This window comes from Onychomys torridus, chromosome X, assembly GCF_903995425.1.
Source record: "Onychomys torridus chromosome X, mOncTor1.1, whole genome shotgun sequence".
In the NCBI taxonomy this organism is placed as follows: domain Eukaryota; kingdom Metazoa; phylum Chordata; class Mammalia; order Rodentia; family Cricetidae; genus Onychomys; species Onychomys torridus.
In genome coordinates this window covers 122,047,886-122,069,569 of record NC_050466.1, presented here as the reverse complement: position 1 = coordinate 122,069,569, position 21,684 = coordinate 122,047,886, and the positions used below count along the sequence as shown (strand labels likewise).

The 21,684-nt window shown below is 37.0% G+C and overlaps 1 protein-coding gene across 3 annotated transcripts in view; it reads right to left on the bottom strand.

The window, feature by feature from the left end:
• Positions 1-21,684, bottom strand: part of Tbc1d8b (TBC1 domain family member 8B) — an 81,604-nt gene that overhangs the window by 13,970 nt on the left and 45,950 nt on the right. For all 3 annotated transcript variants that reach the window (XM_036175239.1, XM_036175240.1, XM_036175241.1), the window contains 8 exons: positions 21,269-21,419; positions 20,210-20,424; positions 14,012-14,129; positions 12,144-12,429; positions 10,885-11,014; positions 10,261-10,359; positions 2,147-2,215; positions 1,483-1,723 (listed from right to left, as the gene is read on the bottom strand). In XM_036175239.1, coding sequence (XP_036031132.1) covers positions 1,483-1,723; positions 2,147-2,215; positions 10,261-10,359; positions 10,885-11,014; positions 12,144-12,429; positions 14,012-14,129; positions 20,210-20,424; positions 21,269-21,419 — 1,309 coding nt within the window. The remainder of the gene's footprint in view (positions 1-1,482; positions 1,724-2,146; positions 2,216-10,260; positions 10,360-10,884; positions 11,015-12,143; positions 12,430-14,011; positions 14,130-20,209; positions 20,425-21,268; positions 21,420-21,684) is intronic.

Genomic DNA, 21,684 nt, shown 5'->3' with positions numbered 1-21,684 from the left:
GTTAGAAAACCCATGTATCTAAACATTCAACCAATTCCAACCAAAGTGATTAAGATACAGACAGTAGCCAGGAATTAGGATAAAAACATGGTCTGTCTTTCCTTCTTTGTTTCTTTCCTTCCTTCCTTCCTTTCCTTCCCTTGCTTGCTTGCTTCCCCCCTCCCTCCTTTCCCCCCCCCCCCCCCCTTTTTGTGGTTTTTCAAGACTGCGTTTCACTAGCTGTTCTGGAACTCACATTGTAGCCCAGGCTGGCCTCGAACTCGCAGAGATCCACCTGCCTCTGCCTCCTGAGTGCTGGGATTAAAGGTGTGCGCCACCACCGCCCAGCAACATGGTGTTTCTCTCTCTCTCTCTCTCTCTCTCTCTCTCTCTCTCTCTCTCTCTCTCTTTCTTTCATTCTTTCTCTCTCTCTCTCTCTTTCTCTCTCTGTCTTTCTTTCTTTTTTTTGTTTTTGTTTTTTGTTTTTTTTCTTTTCAAGACAGGGTTTCTCTGTGTGGTTTTGGTGCCTGTCCTAGATCTCACTCTGTAGCCCAGGCTGGCCTCGAACTCACAGAGATCCGCCTGCCTCTGCCTCCCCAGTGCTGGGATTAAAGGCATGCGCCACCACCGCCCGGCAACATGATGTTTTTAAGCTAACATTTAACTACTCTATCAGTAAGATCTTCTCTTTCAAGCACAAACCTGGAATACTCTACTAGGGGAATAGCATGCTCTCTTCACTAGCTCCTTTCTCCCAACCTCATTTTCCCCTTTTCTGTGTGAATGAGGCCTTACAACTCATTTGAGGAAAGAACTGCTCTTCAAGATAATCTGTGAAAAGAAATCATTGCTGGGGGTATGAAAAAAAGGGAACAAAATCTATAACATAGCGACTATAGGCACAACTCATTTGTTTAACATTTCTGTATCACTTATCTAGGTTATGTGGTTAGATTTTTACCCAAGGGGAAAATTCTTCTGTTGCATCTATCTGGTGTGAAAAAATCCTGGATATCCTTTTCCTTCCTGTTAAACCATTAAACCATCCACATCTAACAGCTTGCTTCTTTGAGAGGGTTGAGGCAAAAATAAATTAATATGTGGCCTAGAGAGATGGCTCAGTGGTTAAGAACACTGAATGCTCTTCCAGAGGACCTGGGTTCAATTTCTAGCACCCACATGGCAGCTCACAACTGTCTCTAGCTCTAGTTTCAGGGGATCCAACATCCTCACACAGACAAACATGTAGGCAAAACTCCTATGCACAGAAAATAAAAATAAATCATAAAAGAGGTCAATATGCATAGGTTTAGCAGCAAACACATTTTTAAAAAGCCTTGTAATTACTAAACCTGAAGACAATGCAATCCAAAGAGAAATAATCTGCCTAAACTAGCAGTAATAGGTAGTATTATAAAATATTTTTGGGTGGTAAGAAATATTTTGCAGGGATAGAGAAGATATTCATGTTTTGCTTTAGAAAGTTGAAGGGCATTAGCCTACCAATTGCAGAGGAGAATTCTTTGAAGTTTATAAGGCAATCAGAGTTTTCATCCAATAATCTGAATGTCCATAAGGCTAGCGAGTCTCTGTTTGCAGAGTGAGCCCAGGGGCTCAACAAGTGATACAACACTCTGAACTGCTGGCAGTCAATCTGATATTGTTCCAAATATGACAGGCTGGGGTCATGATGCTTCAATTCTGGACAACTCAAATACCAATAACAAGATACAAACAGCTCTTTCTATGAAAAACAAATAAAAAAGGAAAGTCACTAAATCAGAAAAAAGTAAAAGAATTTTTTCTAAATATGTCTGTTAAAACATAAAAAAATTTAGTACAGGCAGGTCCAGTCCCCTCCTTCCAGGCTGAGCAAAGTGTCCCTGCATAAGCACCAGGTTCCAAACAGCAAGCTCATGCACTAAGGACAGGGAGTCTTTGCCCTGGAGGAGATGGGAATGGCAGAGAGGGGCTGGGGGGAAGGCAGGGGCGGGGACAGGAAGGGGGGAGGACAGGGGAACCCATGACTAATATGTAAAATTAAAACACAAATATCCATATGAAAAAATAAAATAAATATATTTTTAAAAAACATACAAAAATTTAATAGTAATTGCAATAAAATTCTGCTAAAAGATTAGTCTTCATTAAAGAGGAACAACAGTACCTTAAAAATGACATAAAGTTCATCCAATTCCTGAAGATTCATTTTCACATCTTGTGATACAACACGCAACTTTAAAAAGATTAAAAGCAATTTAGACTGTAACATTTTATTTTAAGAAGTCTTTGAACTCACTTGAAGTTTTCCTCTACAAGAAGATATTTTCTTTTCTTTTTTAAACCTACATATCAATTTTTATTGCAGCTCTATTAACAACTGCCAAGTTATTTCTTGATTTTTTTCAAACCATTGAATTAACCTTGTATTTGTGATATAACTCCTACTGGACTTTAGTGTACTATCATTATATAGTGATTAATTGAAAAAGTAAAACAAATCTTGGTGTGATAAAAGATATCATAAATAAACATCAATGAGAAGAAGGGTATAGTATATATAGTATATATAGTAAATGGCTCAGTGGATAAAGGTACTTGCTACCAAGACTGATGACCTGAGTCCAGTCCCGGGACCCACGTAGACAGAGAGAACCAAATGCCATAATTTGTACTCTGGCTTACACATGGATGCTATGGCACACGAGTCCACCCCTCCAATAAATAAATGTAACAAGAAATTAAAAAGGATAACATACAAAGATGGATATAGAAGTCATTAAGCTGTCCATCATACAGAATGTTGCATTTAATATCTATTAAATGAATTCCAAAGTGTTATGCAAATATATCTGAAAATTGAGATAGATAATTCCCTTGAGAAACATGTCACCAATGTACAAACAATTTGAACAGATAGAACAGAAATAGTAACCAAAGAGCTACTAACTATCACCAGACGTTGACTTAAAAGATTTCTAGGCTTATTTTCTCAAGCTTTCTAATAATGGTTAACTCGTGTACACTAAAGCATTTCAGAGCATAGAAAACAGTAGTTTACTACAAAATCTATTATGTAACATAAGCAAATTGATATAAAAATTAGCATTCACACAAAAAGAAATTCTTAATTGGGCATGGTGGCGCACACCTTTGATCTTAATACTTGGGAGGCAAAATTAGGCAGCCCTCTGTGAGTTTCAGGGCAGTCTGGTCTACATAGCCAGCTCTAGGCTAGCTAGGGCTATACACTGAGACCATGTCTCTAAAAAAGGAAAAAAAATTCTGAAATCAATGTAATTTTAACACAAATGCTGAGAATCTTGCTAAACTATTTAGTCAAATTATCAAAATAGAACATAAATAGATATTATAGCCCAAAGGTTCATTTAAAAATGCCTTTTCTTCTGAATCTACCATGTTGGGCTGACTTCCCAGGGGAGACCTTGCCTTGGAGGAAGTGGGAATGGGGGGTGGATTGGGGGGAAGGCTGGGGGGTGGGAGGAGGGAGGATAGGGGAATCGGTGGCTAATGTGTAAAATGACCAGAAAACTCTTATATAAAATTTAAATAAAAAGGAAAAGAAAAAATGCCTTTTCTTGTTTCTCCCCATTTAATTTGATGCTGTCAATTGGCTTGCTGTATATTGCTTTTATTATGTTTAGGTATGTTCCTTGTATCCCTGATCTTTCCAAGATTTTTATGGAGAAGGGGTATTGGATTTTTATCAAAGGCTTTTCAGCATCTAATGAGATGATCATGTGTTTTTTTTCTTTCAGTTTGTTTATATGATGGAATACATTGACAGATTTTCATATGTTGAACCATCTTTGGCATGAAGCCTACTTGGTCATGGTGGATGATCTTTTTGATGTGTTCTTGGATTCGGTTTGTCGGTATTTTATTGAGCATTTTGCATCTATGTTCATGAGTGAAATTGGTCTGTAATTCTCTTTCTTTGTTGGGTCTTTGTGTGGTTTGGGTATCAGAATGTTTGTGGCCTCATAGAAAGAATTTGGCAATGTTTCTTCTGTTTCTGGAATTCAAATAATTCTTTAATAAAATTTACTATATTAATAAAGCAAAAAGGCATACAATCTCAGATATGAAAGTCATTATATCAAAGTTAACTTTTGATAATTTAAAAATTAACTCACTATTAATTTTTAAAAGTTTCAATTTCAGCTAGAACTGTGTGTGCAAGCACTCTACTACTGAGCTTCAACCCAGAAACTTAATAAAACTTCCTTAGTTTAATAAAGGACAGCCTTCCAAAATCAATAGTAATATGAGAGGCATCACTATTACATTTAGAAATAAGACTAAAAGGCCTACTTCGACTGTTATTATTCAATATTTCTTCAAGGTTTCAAGATCATAAAGTAATATACACACAATAGAAAAGAAGCATACTTATTAGGAAGGGTCAAAATTCTTAGCACTGGAAATTATACATTCTCTATTTAGGACACCAAAAAGTCAGTATAAGGTGGTACAATCAGTCAGCCAGTGTTGTGGTTACAATAAAGTGCAAGAAACCCAAATCAAGAGCTTTTGCACTTAAATAAGTAATTGGAAAATGTAAAGAAAAAAATCTCATTCATTTTAGTCACAAAATGAATTATGAAAAATCAATGAAATATTTAAGACCTATGTGTGGCTTAGCTTTACTTCAACTTGACACAATCTAAAGTTATCTGAGAGGAGGGAACCACAATTGAGAAAATTTCTCCATACGCTCATGCTGTAGGCTGGCAAGCCTCTAAGGCATTTTCTTAATTAGTGATTGATGGGGGAGAGTATAGCCGACTGTGGGTGGGGTACCCCTGAGTTCTAGAAGAAAGCAGGCTGAGCAAACCCTGAGGACCAAGCCAGTGTGCCGTCCTCTTCTATGGAAGCTGTATGAGCTTCTTCCTCCTTCACGTCCCTGCTCTCACTTCCTTGGGTGATGGACTGTAAGATGGAAATGTAAGAGAAATAAAGCCTTTCCTCAAGCTGCTTTTGGTCATGGTGTTCCTAACTAGCACAATGTACAGTATCAAAACCATAAATGCTTGCCAAAGGACATCCAAAAAGTCACCTAACTACGATGGATATTAAAAAGAAAAATTTAAAAATTTAAAGTCTCACCAAAATTCAAAATGTACTATAAAGGTACAGTAATTCAAATATATGACATAGATTCAAAAACAAAGTGAAATAAAGAAGTTCTCCCACATATGTATATAAGAATTCAGAATATGAAAAAGTACAATACAGTAAGAATAGACCATTTAATAGTTTTCCATGAATGATTTTAGTTGGAAAATATTAACATCATATATAACAAAATCCTCGAGGTATATTAACCTGTATGTTAAATGTTAAAATATTAAATGTTAAAATAAACACCAACATCAGTACTGTGTGCTTGTCACAACCAGATACTTTTATAATTTATATAATTTTAGCTAGAGAAAGACTAAATTTTAAATGAAAACCAGCCATTATGTAAGAAAAAGGAAAGACTTGACTATGTAAACCTCTGTAATTTGTATACTCTGATAGACAAAAAATACAAATGACAACAAGGGAGAAATATTAGGTTACAATACAATTAACTGTCAAGGGAATAATATTACTATATTCGATGAGATCTTATACACCATGGATAAAAAGACAGTCTCATAGATGATGGGCAAAGGCTACAACCAGGCATGAAAAAGCTAATAAATATACAAGCAGTAAAATGAAACTTAAAATGACATTTGATATTTATCTACCAAATCAGGACCAACTGAATATTTTAATACCTAGTGGTAAACTGTGGAGAAAAGGTTATTCTTTGTTTGTTTGTTTGTTTGTTTGTTTGTGACAGGGTTTCTCCGTGTAGCTTTGCACCTTTCCTGGAACTCACTCTGTAGCCCAGGCTGGCCTCGAACTCACAGAGATCTGCCTGCTTCTGCTTCCCTGAGTGCTGGGATTAAATGCGTGTGGCACCACCGCCTGGCTCAGAAGGATATTCTTATACACTGTTATTATAATTTGGTGCAAATCTCTTAGAGGATAATTTGGCAAGACCTGTCAAATTTTACACAAGGATGCCCTTTGACCCAGCTTCTACTTCCAGGAATATATCTTATAGAAATCTTGGTGAGATGACTCAGTGGATAAAGGTGCTTACCACCAAACCTAATGACCTGAAACTCACACAGTAGAAGGGACAGAACCTACTTGTGCAAGTTGTTTTCTGATCTCTACATGTACATGTATGTGTTCACACACACACACACACACACACATAAATGCAAAAAAGTAGAAAAAATAAAAATAGGAGCATTTACCTGAAGTATAGTTTATAGGAACAAAAAATGGAGAAATTTAAAGTGTGCATCAATAGCAAATATTTAAAAAAATTAGATTGGTTATCCTCTAGAACTTGATAGTAAGACCCTATGGCTGAACTCAGCACATACCTGAGTCACAGAACATGGACCAATCTAGCTGGTCCTGGAAAGTGCTACACATCTTTAGTCACATCCACTTGAGAACTCTACCTAGTAAGATAGGCCCATTGGTGCAACAGTGGCTAACCACATTTTTCTCAGATTTAAGGGCCACTACAAGATGGAACCCATAACTGATACTTTCAAGGAGGCCAAGAATCTGTGGCTGTATATGCTATAAGTCTTAGGGGAGAATCTATTATTATTCTGTTAAATGGACACAGCAATAAAATGATTCCTAAAACAACTTATTGCTGCACCCACACATCAGTGCACCACTCAAGCCTCATTAGAAAAGCTGCTTCTTAGCATTATTCATAATAGCCAGAACCTGGAAACAACCTAGATGTCCCTCAACCAAAGAATGCATTAAAAAAATGTGGTACATTTACACAATGGAATATTATTCAGTGGTAAAAACAAAAAAACAAAAAACAATGACATCATGAAATTTGCAGGCAAATGGACGGAACTAGAAAAAAATCATTCTGAGTGAGGTAACCCAGACCCAGAAAGATAAACACAATATGTACTCACTCATAAGTGGATAGTAGATGCAAAGCAAGGAATAACCAGGCTACAATCAACAACCCCAGAGAAGCTAGGTAACAAGGAGGACCCTAAAAGGGACACACATGGAGGGCCCCAGGAAGGGGAAATAGTTAAGCTCTCCTGGGTAAACTGGCAGGAGGGGAGGGTATGGAGGATAAGAACATGAGGGAATGGGATGGTCAGGCTGGAGATGGAGAGCAATGAAAGAGATCTTGATAGAGGGAAATATTATGAGGTTAGGGAGAAACCTAGTGCTAGGGAAATTCCCAGGAATCCACAAGGATGACCCCAGCTAAAACTCCTAGCAATAGAGGAGAGAGTGCCTGAGCTGGTCTTCTCTTGTAATCATATTGGTGACTCCCCTAATTGTCATCAGAGAGCCTTCATCAGGTAACTGATGGAAGCAGATGCAGAGACCCACAGCCAAGCACTGGGCTGCACTCCTGGAGTTCAGTTGAAGACAGGGAGGAGGGATTATAGGAGCAAGGTAGGTAGGAGTCAGGATCATGATGGGAAATCCACAGAGACAGTTGATCTGAGTTAGTGGGAGCTCAAGGACTCTAGACTGACAGCTAGGGAACCTGCAAGGGACTGAACTAGGCCCTCTGGATATGGATAACAGTTGTGTGGCTTGATGTTTATTGGGTCCCCTGCAGTGGGACCAGGACTTATCCCAGGTACATGAACTGGCTTTTTAGAACCCACTCCATATGGGATGCCTTGCTCAGCCTTGATGCAGGGTGGAGGGGCTTGGTTCTGCTTCAACTTGACATGCCAGACTTTGTTGATTCCCTATGTGTGGCCTTACCCTCTCTGAGGAAGGGATGTGTGGGAGCCTACAGAGGTTTCCTAGTGAGATCTGAGCTTGCTTTACAAGCAGGACTGCATAAGAGAATGACTGGACCATGGGCCTACGTATCAGGTGTTTGGAAGGGTCTCTAGCAGGGGGAGGTCTTTTACCTCGCCCCTTGGCATTGTTATAAAAAGCCTTTTTGAATAAAGTTCTGGACTGGTGGATAAGATCGAGACCCTCCTGAGCTATCCTGTGTTTCTATCTGTCTCTCTCCCTATATCTTTCTATCTAAATATTTCTCACTTCTCCCTCCTCAAAAGTACCCTGAGGTAAAAGTGGGAGTGGGCCTCACACAGATGGGGGAGGATGGGATGAGGGGTTGGGGAAGAGGGGGAACTGGGGTTGGTATGTAAAATGAAAAAAAAATTTTTTTTTTGGTTTTTCGAGACAAGGTTTCTCTGTAGCTCTGGAGCCTGTCCTGGACTAGCTCTATAAAACCAGGCTGGCCTCGAACTCACAGAGATCCGCCTGCTTCTGCCTCTCGAGTGCTGGGGTTACAGGCTTGCGCCACCACTGCCCAGCGAAATTTTTTAAATAAATATAAAAAATGAAACAAAATCTGCTTCTTGCAGTAGACAGCAATTAATATAGAAACCTACAACTGGTCAATGGGTAGAGAATAAGAGACTTTGCAGTGTTCAGCCCCAAGTGAGATGTCTATATCACACCATGCCTCACGAGACTTAGATATCTATGCAGAAGAGGGAACAGAAAGAGTGCAAGAGACAAAGGTCATGGAGAACTTCATGGAAACTTTTTCAGATACAACAGGGAAGGTGCACATATTAACTCAGAGTGATTATGACAGTATACACAAGACCTATACAATCTCAAAGCAGACAAAATCCCAGCATGGAGGAGGGGAGGTAGGCACAAAATCCTCCTAGCTGAGAGGCAATGACAATTTTCTAGTGTATTGAATGTACTCCAGGGCAAGCCCCATCCCCAGAATACTCAGCCAAAAAAAAAAAAAAAAACTGGACTCAATGGGTTTAAAAGAAACAGATCATGAAGTTGAGTGGATAAGGAGGTTGGGAGAATCTAGGAGGAGTTGGTGGAGGGGAATGAACATGATTAAAATACACTGTATGAAATTCTTGAATAATTAATTATATCATGGTATACTACCTTGTTCACTAAAAAGAATGAGTTAGATGTAATTATATGCAATGATCATTATATATTTGAGTGACTGGTATAATGTATGATCTCATTTTTAAAAATCTATATTTCCTCTCCTTACCAACACTTATATTTTATGATACTAAATAGTGAAAAGAAATGTAAAGATACACTTGACTCATTTAAAGATAGTTACTCATGGGGTAAGAAAACTTCATTTTTTATGTTTCTTTAATGCTTGAATTATTTGTGATAAACTTATGTAATAAACATGGCTGAATTATTTAATTGAAATCTAAACCTAGAGTCTTCAGAAATGCTAATCTTCCTAGATTGCATCTCTAAGGACCCAGTTTTTTTTCTTTTTTGAGATAGGGTTTCTTTGTGTAACAGCCCTGGCTATCCTGGAACTCACCTGCCTCTGCCACCCAAGTGCTGGGATTAAAGGCATGCACCAGCACTGACAGAGGACCCAGTTTTTTAAGTGAGGATGTATATAAAACAATAAATCATAATGATAAACAATCAAACAGTGTAGAACAATGTAAACAGCAAAGTAAAATTCTTCTCCCTGGGATCAGTGATGTATTCATCTCGCTGACCAGTGGAAACCAATATTAGCAGTTACCTATGGAACCATAGAAATATTTTAAGAGTGAATTTCATTTTATACACTTTTAATTTTCCTTTAGGTATTACAGAGAAATAATATTTATCAGAAGCATTTGCTGTTATGAGGGTCAGCTATTTTTTTTTATTTTGATTTTTAATTACATGCATATGTCTACCTGTGAGTTTGAGCATATTTGAGTGCAATGCCTATGGAAGCCAGAAGAGGGGGTTGGATTCACTGCTGCTGGAGCTAGAGGCAGTTATGAGCTGCTGGATATGGGTGCTAGGAACCAAACTTGGGTTCTCCGGAAGAGCAGTACATGGTCTTAATCACTGAGCCATCTCTCCAGCCCAAGCTATTCTTACTGAAGCTGCATGCCACAAATGTTTGTTGCTCAAATGCCTACATTGTAGCATTCAGTACTGATTCACAGTACAGTTGAAGGTCAAATAATATAAACCATGTTGAAATAAACACAATCATTCAGCCAGAAGAGAACAACATTTCTCTCTAAAAACTTACAACTAGGCAAGCGAAGGCAAGAACCTAGCTCTAAAGTTTAGCTCTTTCATTTTATTCACATGGCAGGTTAACTTTAAAGGAAGTTAAAGAAAAGTTACTTCAGCGTTTCCCCCACAGGGTGTTTGTATACTCACCACATTCTGTTTTGTTGTTTCCTCCAGGGTCTGTATCACATACAGTCTATTTCGACAGCGCATGCTATGTATATCTTCATAGCGAATACTACCATATTTCTGCAAGAAATGATTTCAGTGGATACTAATTCATAATAAACATCCACTTCTCTTACAACTGAATTTCATCAGACTCAATTCTCTGAGGCCTTGATTCTATTTCTAACTATTTTCCAGGTCTGTTCAGTAACTTTGCACATTGCCATCTAAGTTTTTTTATATATGTTCACTGGAGAAAATTACATCCATCTATTATGTGTCTTGACTAAGAATATTGGTCAAAATCTTAGTCTGCAAAAGAGAATCAGTTTTAACTTTTCATAGAGTGATACATAGTTAAAAGTGGTCATCATTTGTGAAAGCAAGTGAATTTAATATCATTTAATGAAAAACAAATTGAGGCAGAGGAAATTACACAACCTAGGATAGATTCACAGAACTCAATGTCATAGTAAAGTTACATTTTTAAGTTGTTTGTTTGCATTGTTATTGTATTCTTGATATACAATATATAAGTATGCCATGCAATTATTTATAAATATTTAAATATACTATGTAATCCTATTTATGGTACACAAAACTTACCTCATTGGATTCTCTAATCAAATCTGTAATATCCACTTTAGTATGACTGCTTTTTTCATCATTGATATTTGACCCCTGCTGAACATTTGAAGGCAATGGGCTATCCTTATTAATGACATTGTCAAAGAACCTATCCAAAAGTGACAATAATATAAGAATTAGTGAAACTAAAATAGTTGCAGCAGAGAAAACCACAGCTAATGTCTCCTAAGTCAGTCAGAGTTCAATTTTAATTGAGAACACAAGGGAAGGAGTATGAACAAGAAGAATCTAAAGATGGTTGGGAATTAAAATGGGTAGAAGGAATGAGATGCAAAAATTACTTTGGGATGAGAAAGAACATGAGGGAAGTGAACAGGTTCAGTGCATACCTGGCAAAATCTCCAAACATTTTCAGAATGGAAAGAATATCAGGTCTACAGACACTTGAAAGGGGAAATGAGTTTTAAAAAGGAAAACTGAGGCCTTATCTTAGAGTTCTGAATGCCAAAGGGAGGTGTCTATATTATTCAGTACAGAATTGGGTTTGATAAAGCATTTTAACAGTTGCCAATTCAACTTTCATTCACTTAACTCTTACAAATGTATGAATATACATCTACATACTCAAAACCTCATGTGCCCCAATACAAAGTAGCATTCACACAAAATCCACCAGGAAAATAAATTCAACCTACCAGACTGATACCACCTGGAAACCAGGATAATTTTCCCCAGATACTTTAACATTGCTAGCTAGCTCTTTGCCACTCAGATTATTTTCTATATAGACACTTTCTAGCTTAAAGCAGATTAATGTTATGATTTACTGAATTAATGATGTTAGCACAAATGTGTAAGGAACCTAACAGTTCATATCAAAGTGATTTACTCTTGCTGCACTCTATTTAAATACAAAGGACAGTTCTTTGAGCCTGGTTGTTTCTTTCAACCACCTCTGTGACTTAAAGCAAATTGCTTGAAGTTTCTAGAACTGTTTCCTCACTGGTAAACTAAGCAGACTGAACAACACAATCACTCAGATCTCCACCGGATTTAAAGATTTTAAAGTTTTACTCATGTGTTTGTGTGTCTATACACCATACATGTTGGGATGCCCATGGAGGCAAGAAGAGGCTATTGGATCCCCTGGATCTGGACAACAGCCTGACATGGGTGCTGGGAATCGAACTCATTTGGAATAGCAGCAAGCATTCTCAATTGCTAATCCATCTTCCCAGGCCCGCCTCCAGATTTAAATGCTATAGTTCTTACAATACCTGTTTAGTGCTGTCACAGCTTCAGCATCATCTTTACATGTCAGAAGTTTGTCTAAATTATAGTCAAGTATTGCCAAGCCTAGTTGTAAAATGGCCTTTATTCCGTCATAGAAAAAACAGTCCACCACATTCACGGCACTTTCAATAGGCAGCACACTAATGAAAAGTGTGAGGAACCATGAGAGAGAAACTGAAGAAAAGAAGGTCATATCAGTCATGTGTTCTGTCAGCTGAGGAAGGTGATCCCTAATAAGTTCTTCAAACACTGCCTGATCCACCAAGGCACCTGGAAAACATCAAAACAAGTTTAAAAAAATGACTACCTTTCCAAAAGCTTTCTTTGTGGTCCTGTCCACTCTCATTAGCTTCCTGATACAGCTCGTCTCACTTCCTTCAAATAGGAACCCTTTAGTGCCTTTCTATAATTTGCACATCTTTGCAACAGCTAGTTGAATGTTATGAACCTCAGAACACTTGAGAAATTCAATTTCAATTCATTTGTGGGCTTCTTGAGTCCTTCTTACAGTCAGAGACATGTACTAGATACTATTTAATGATGTGGGATCATCTTCAAAGAATTTAGTATCTTTTGTGGTAGTAAGATATAACTCAGGGCCTGTGCATAATAGGCAGACATGCTATCACTGAGTTACATCCTTAGTCCCAATAGAATTCAATACTGATTGAAGTAAAGGTAAATGCACACATAACTTATAACAAAAGACAACATAATCAAGATCTAGGCACAGTACCAAAAACTTATGAAGGTATAAAGGATAGATGGTTTATAGGTATTAAAATGGGATCACAGATCTTTATATATTTGATAGCTAAAGATAATATCACACAATCAATAAAGAAAAACTTGTTTCTTTTTATATGTAAACTCATATAAATATGGAGACTTTAAGTCTCCCTCCCATCAAGAAACTTAAAATTTTCCTTAGTAGTAGCTCTGGATGTCTCAAATCATTATTATTTTGACAATCTAGTGTTTATAAACACAAATTAAATTGTCCTTTTCATTACAGAGAAGGCCAAGTCCTTAATTCTGAAAAAGTAACATATAAAATAATTTTCCAACTACACTTTTGAATATTCGAAGGCCTTTGCCTAAGAGTATCAGTCAATGTGACATTTTGATATTGCTTGTGTTTTCTGTCTTTCTCAATCTAACTTACCAACTCTTCAGTTTGGCTGTTAGTTTAATAGGTAAGAAGCCAGGCTTGGTGGTGCATGTCTATAATGTTAACACTTGGGAGGGACGGGAAGACTGATAGTTGGAACCACACATCTTGAGCTATACAGCTGGATTTTGTCTCAACACACAAACGTCCCCCAAATCCACACACAAAACCACTTTCCCACCAAAGAGACAACAGACATTAAAATTGTTAGAAAGGACTAAGTCTTCTGTGATTGAAAAAAGTTTCCTATGTTATAAACTAAGCCACTATTCACTTCATATATTAATAGTATTTAGAGTTAGGACCTTCAGGAAGTGATTGGGTCACAAGGCCTCTGCCTTAATGAATAGTTAATTCATGGATTAGTAAGTTATCATGGAAGTGGATTTGTTATAAAAAAGCAAGCTAATTCTAGTGTGCTTGCTCTGTCTGGCCAGATGATATCCTATGCTACATTATTATGATGCAATAAGACCCTGACAACATGCTGAGCAGATGTTGGCACCATGTTCTTGGACTAGTTAAACCTCTAGAATCACTAGTTAAAATAAATGTCTATTCTTTATAAATTACTGCCTGTGCCATTTTGTGATAACAGCAAAAGTAGATTAAGCCAGAATTCGTGTGTAGATATATGTATGCATGTTTGTGTGTATGTATTCTTTTTATATTTGTTTTTACCAATGATTCGACGATTAAAATAATCGGGCAACATTCGTTCACATACAGCAACCAGAAGCCAAAAAGCTTCTTCTTCTTTTGCATATAGAAGCAATACTGAAGTCAAAATGTTCATTGCCTACATTTCATAGAAAAGAAACAAAGAAGCGATTATTGCTTAGGTAATAATTGCACTTCTTCTTCAAGCCTAGAACTTTTCAATAGCAATAATGACAAGTGAGAAACAATAAAGGCAATATAAAGACTTGAAGCTAATCCAAAGCAAAACAATGTATAGTTGGGTTAACACTTGCTAGTCAGGTATTTTATACAGTACTAACTAGTAAAGGGAAATGAAGCAGTAATATCATGGCTATAAAACACCATCAATGGATTAAAACAAAACATATAATTGTGAATTATATCCTAATATGTTTGGAGAAAACAAACTTTATAACTATTTCCTGGAGACTGCCTCTTTAGATATCAAATCAAATCAACCACTTCATTATTCACAAAACTAAATATCACCTCTCTTTAAATACTTTGTCTTCTTAGTTATTTCAATTTTCATCACTGTAGAAACTCTTTATGTGGTACACGCAATTTTGATTCAAATCCTACAGTTTCTATTAACAAAGTGGTTTTTTTTTTCAAGATAGGGTTTCTCCGTGTAATTTTGGTGCCTGTCCTGGAACTCACTCTGTAGCCCAGGTTGGCCTCAAACTCAGAGAGATCTGCCTGGCTCTGCCTCCCGAATGCTGGGATTAAAGGTGTGCACCACCACTGCCTGGCAACAAAGTGGTTTATATATATATATATATATATATATATATATATATATATATATATATATATATATATATATATTTTTTTTTTTTTTTTTTCCTCCATTTCCATTACTACCTAAGTTTCTGCTTATACTGGAAGAAAGAGAAAGGGGTTGGAGTTCTTCTAAAGTACCATTTGTAGACTGTCATTAGTCAATCTGTCTGGTACTCTTCTGAAACACTCCATTTACAAAACTCTCTTTATCTGACCTGACACAGAGTTCATCTAGCACAAAAGCCTTTTCTCCGGAGTGTTTGATAAAAATAATCAGAGGTAGCTATTGAGCATGTGGCTGCCTGAGGCAATGGGTAACAGCTGGGCCAAACAAGAAATTAACAAAAACATTTGAAGAAAATCTGGGGGCTTTGAAAAACTCTAGCACATCTGTTGGTATCTAGAAATCCATGTTCATGTATATTTATAGCTTTATGTATACTTTTTTCGGAGATGCTTGGGATGTATCACTGAGCTATATTCCAGCCAGTATGTATGCTAAGAAAGAAGAAGGTCAAGCTCTCACCACTGGCTAGTTTTTGGGCTTTGGGCAATCATAAAGTGGTAGAGAATAGAAAAAGAAAAGAAAACTCAACATCAGTCTTGCTCAGCAAACTACAATAATGGCTGTCCCTGCAAGACATTGCCCATTGGTGCAACAGTGGAAACAATGTTGTGGGAGTAATTTACCACTTTCTGGTTAAGTTTATGGCCAATTCCATAAAATGAAACCCATACCTGAAATATCTGAAACCATTATCAGGCCAGGAACCTATAGCTAGGGAGATCAGAGCTCCTAGTAGAGAACTTACTACTATTATTCTGCCAAATAAACATGGTATTGAACCAACGCTTAATGATATCATCACACCCATACATTAAGGTATCTCCTAATACTCATCAGAAAAATTCTGCAGTCAATGATGATCAACACAGAAAGCCACAACTAGCCAAAGTGAAGAGAATAAAATTATATAGGATGTTCAGGTATAACTGAAACATGTATTGCACCACCTTCTCCAAAAGCTCAAGGATCATTGCAGAAGTGGGGGGGGCAGAACAAGGGTAAGAGGCAGAGGTGGTGGATGACTTCAAGGAAACAGTGTCCTCTGGATACAGCAGGGCATCTGAAAATATGAACTCAAATTGGTTGTGACAGTATATTCAAGACCTATGCAAGCTTTAAGCAGAGCAAATCCCAGCATGGAGAGGATAGTTGGGCCCAAAATTCCAACCCTCTTTGAGGAGCTCCTGGCAATTCTTAGCTGCTTGGAGAGGAAGGGTTAGTTTTCTTTATGAATGCAGCCCTTGATGTCTACCGTGCTCCAGTAGAAGGCCACACATACAAGAATGTTTAAGCAACACTAATTGGCCTTGATTGGGCAGGGGAAGGAAAAGAACACAAGGCTGGGCAGGAAGGGAAAGAGGGTGAATCTGGGAAGAGTTGGGGAAGGGGGAAGGGGTGATAAATGTGATTAAAGCATGTTGTACAAAATTCTCAAAGGATTAATGAAAATATATATTAAAAAGTAATTTCATCAAATAAGTTAGGCTCACCAAAATATTTTAAAAACAATATTCTTTAAAACTATATATTTTTAGGTAACCAAAGCAAAAAGATAAAAAAGAGAGGGTGAACTCCAGTTACTACCATCTGAAAAGTAGCATACAAATAATATTACAGAAATAGAAAGAATGTAGTAAACAACTGTATGTTAACAAATTAGATAAAATAGGCAATTTCTTTAAAAAATACCAACTACTAAAACCAGTTCTAGAGGAAAGAAAAGGGAAAATGGAGATACAATAAGAGATTGAAATAGCAATGGAAACCCTTCCTACAAAGACAGTGAAGAGCAGCTGGCTTTATTGGCATGTTCTACTAAACATTTAAAGAAGTAAGGTAGCCGGGCGGTGGTGGCGCATGCCTTTAATCCCAGCACTTGGGAGGCAGAGGCAGGCGGATCTTTGTGAGTTTGAGGTCAGCCTGGTCTATAGAGTGAGTTCCAGGATAAAGGTGCAAAGCTACACAGAGAAACCCTGTCTTGAAAAACCAAAAAAAAAAAAAAAAAAAAAAAAAACAGTCCTTCACAAACCATGTAAAAACTAAGAGCAAGAAACATAATCTAACTCATTCTAAGAAATACTGACACCAAAATTAGACAGAGATATTATGAGACAACTAATTACATAGCAACGTATTTCATGAATATGAATGTAAAATCCTCAACAAGACAATAAGAGACCAAACTTGAGAGTATACAAAAATATATACTGGGATTTATCCTAGAAATGCAAGAGTAGTGAAAAAATATTTAAACCAATCAATGAAATATGTCATTTTAACAAAAAACACATAATAATGTCAGTGGACACAAAGGAAAAAAATTGTTTTACAAAATTTCATGAGGCCTCAGCCTTATACAAAGAACTACAGGCAACTGAGGAAACTGGAAGAGCACACCAATAGTTCTCAAGTACCAAATGGTCAGCCCCAAAAACACATGGGAGTAACATTATATGGACTGAACAGGTTATATTTAGGGATATATATGTACGTACACACACACACACACATCCATGCAATGACAAGTAGTGAAAAAAGAGGCCATGAATTTGAAGGAGAGCAGGAAGGGGTTTATGAGAGAAGTTTTAGAGAGAGGAAAAGGAAGGGAGAAATGTTGCCATTAAATTAAAATATCAAAATATTAAAAATCTAATACTCCTCTTTCCCGCTTTGTTTTTTTAGAGACAGAGTCTCAGTATGTAGCCCAGGCTAAATTTATATTCAAAATCCTCTGCCCTGTCCTCTAAGTGTTAGACATGTTTCACAGAACTCAGCATCTATACCCTTTCTCATAATTATAAGGTAACTTTCAGAAACTAAGAATATAAAAGGAATTCTTCAACCTGATAATCTACACAAAACCCTTCACAGTTAAGTACATATTATATGACAAAAGACTGGCTCTCTCTAAGATAAATAACAAGACTAGAATATTCATTTTCAATAAACCTATAAAGCCAGGTGTGCTGGGATACACTTGCAACAAGTCCCAGTTGCTCAAAAGGAAGGAGTGAGAAGATCATTGAAGTCTGGGAGAACTAGACAAGCAGGGACAATAATGAGATGCCATCTCAAAAAGGGAAATAATAGTATTCACAATCCATTTAGCATTATATCAAAGGTTATCCACTTAGGCAAGAAAAAAGGAAGAACAGTATTCAGATTGGAATAGAGAAAAATGTCATTATGCAGGTTCCATGATTTCATATTGTGGTGGTTTGAAAGAAAACGGCCCCCAAAGGCAGTGGCACTGTTAGGAGGTGTGGCCTTGTTGGAGGAGGTGTGGTCTTGTTGGAGGAAGTGTGTCACTGTGGAGGCAGGCTTTGAGGTCTCATCTATGCTCAAGATACCACCCATTGTCTCAGACCATTTCTTGTTGCCTTCAGATTAAGATGTGGCAAGCATCATGTCTGCCTGCATGCTTCCATGTCCTACCATGATAACAATGGACTGAACCTCTGAAAAGGTAAGCCACCCCAGTAAATGTTTTTCCTGTAGAAGTGTTGCTGTGGTCATAGTGTCTCTTTACAGCAACAGAAATCCTAACTACAACACATATATTGAAACATGAAAGAAATCTACAAATGATATTCTAGAATCAGCATAACTTCAGCACGGCTAAAGGAGACAAGATTGGTATATAAAAAATGAATTGTATTTTAATATGCTAGCAAGAAATAATAGAGACAAAATCCATTTACTATAATTTCAAAAGGATAAAAATACTTAGAAATAAAATTATCATCAAAAGAAGTTTTAAGATTTTACATTGAAAGCTATCTAATATCTTTTCAGAAGAATAAACCAGAGACCTACTAAATAATGAAGGAAACACCCTGTGTTCATAGTTTGAAAGATTTAATATTGTTTATATTTAATACTCCCCAAGTTGTTCTGCAGATTCCAGGTAATGGCTATCAAAATCTTAGTTTTATTTCTAAGATGACAGTATATTTTCAACCTATAGCCGAAGCCTCTTAATAATCTCACAAAAGAGAACTGTCTACTGACCTAAATAATTGTTTCTGTTTACTCCTTTAGTAAATAATATTCTATATTTCAGTTACTATCTCTTTGTGTCTGATAGCAGTCGACTACCTAATTAACACAGTGCACCCCTAAAGGATTTTTACCAAGGACTCCTCGATTGTCTATAAAATAAAATTTAAATCCCTAACCAACCCCAAACTACCCAGTGTTTTCTCCAAATATTTACTGCTTTATTCATTCCCCCCTTTATTAAATAGTACATGACCTTACACATATTCTTTACTTACCTCTATTTGTATTAGGCTGCACCAATCCTTTCATTTAGAAAGTTCTTTAATTCCATTTCTATATGTCCAAAATTCACACACTGCCATTACCTGCAAAAGCTATGTAGCTCTTTCATGAAGCCCTCTCTGATACTCCCAGATGAAAATAGTTTATTACAAATCCTGACCTCACTTTGCATTCAGTTTGTCTCCCTTGATTTTCAATTTCCCAATGAATATTTATTTAACTATCTAGCTATTGTATGCATATGCACGAGTGTATGGGTGTACTCTCCTGCTGCACGTGAGGGCCAAAGATCAATGTTGGGAGTTCATCCTCAATCATTATTCCACTTTATTTATTTTTGAGACACTTTTACTTTTTTTTTTTTTTTGATGAACCCAAAGCTTGACATTTCAACTAGACTGGATGGAGAGCAAGCCCCCAGGATCCACTTGTTTCCACCTCTCCCCAGCACTACAGTTACAGACACACACTACCATACCTTGATTTTTTTTTCTTTACATTGATGCTAGAGAGTCAAACTCAGGTCTTCATGTTTGTACTACAAGCACGTTACCCACTTAGATACACCTCCTCAGACCTGATCTATATATTTTTGCTGACAAGATCTTTATCTGATATATCTTTATATAGCACATGACAAAGTGTCTTTTACAGAACAATAATCCAATTGTTATGAAAAAATGTGGTTAGGAACTCTTGGTGCTCTTCAGAGGACCTGAGTTCAGCTCTCAGTGCCCACGTTGGGCAGCATACAGCTGTCTGTGGCTCCAGCTCCAGAAGATCCAATGCCCTCTTCTGGCCTCCAAGGGCACATGCACACATGTGGCAAATACCCACACAGAGATACACACATACTCATAAATAAAAATAAACCTTTAAAAAAGAAAATAGTGAGATATCAACACTTTAAAATGTTCCCACTCTCATCCTACTTACTTTAATAATATCTCCTCTCATTATCATATGTCCTGAAATTCTAGAGTTGAATTTGATAATATCATTTGAATATGCACATAATATTTGAGATCACAGTGAAGTTATACCTGGCAGTATCCTATTTTGGGATTCCTATATGCATAAGCTGTCAGTACGCGCCTCAGAGCAGATATGCCAGTATCACTCTGAAATGCTGGGTGTTCAGGTAGAGAGCGACGTAAGTCACGTTCAATTTCTTCAGTAGCCAAGTTGCAGGTCCCTAAGGATTGCTCAACCACTTCAGCATAATAGCCAGGATTGGTAGCCATGTCATTAACAGCACCTGCAAGAACAATTGCATTCACATATAAAATGAAAAATATAATAAAGTGAAGATTTTTTATATAGTGGCATATTTGCATTTTATTACCTTGAGGTTTAGCTTTACGCTCAAATAACGTCTGAACACACACAAAAAAGAAAGAAAATGAGGGAAAAGGGGAGCAATACATGAGTCTACTACATCAAGTCATTTGTAGATGGAAGTTTTCCTGTGTCCTGCCCAGTCCCACAGCAGCTCAGTCCCAAGTAAACACACAGAGGATTATATTAGTTACAAACTGTATGGCCTATGGCTCAGGTGTCTTACTAGCTAGCTTTCATCTTAAATTAATCCATTTCTATTAATCTATATGTTGCCACGTGGCCATGGCGTTACTTGTTTGCTAGAATTTTGTTGCTCCTTGGATGGTGGGCTGGCATCTGCCCTGACTCCACCCTTCTTCATCTCCATCTTCAGTTTGAATGTACCACCTAACCTTATTCTGCCTCACTTCTGTCCAAACAGCTATCAACCAATGAGAACAACACATATTCACAGTGTACAGAAAGACTATCCACAGAAGTAATTATTTATCAGGATAACATTTTCATGAAGTTTTTTCTTTTAATTTTCCCTTGATGCTACAGATATGAACCCTATATCCCCAATTATACATATCTTGCCTAATAATTAATCTTGTAAGATAGTATATATGTAGATATTTAGGTAAGCACATGTAAATACAGTTTTTTTTCTCTTTGACTTGTCTGAACTCACATCCTAGCCATCTTTGTGCTTAGAGCATAACTCCTAGAAGCAGCATACTTAATGTCTACTAAATGAATGAATCAAATAATTGTAATACCTGAGAAAAGCATCCAGAGCTCTCCTCTCAAAGTCTCTGGAATCCCTCTTACAACGAGATCTCGGGTCTTTTTTGTCCGGAACATGCTAACACCACGCCCACATTCAGAAAATAAGATGTTCCAAGATTGTTCCTTCATCTTTTCTTTCAACTGTAACAGAAAAATCAGGGCAAGTGAATAGTGAAAAATGAATTTCTTTAAGATAACTTGCTCATTCTGTTTACCTTGAAATCATATATGCAGAGCAAACATTTAGAAAATCAAAAATCATATTCACATAGTAAAGTACTGAATTCTTAACATAAAAAAATCTTAAATGCATGCAAACTCCTAAAATTGCAAAAGCCTAACACATGGGAGGTAAAAGCTTTGAACCATCATTCTTTCAAAATCAAATTGAGTTTGGTAGAGATTA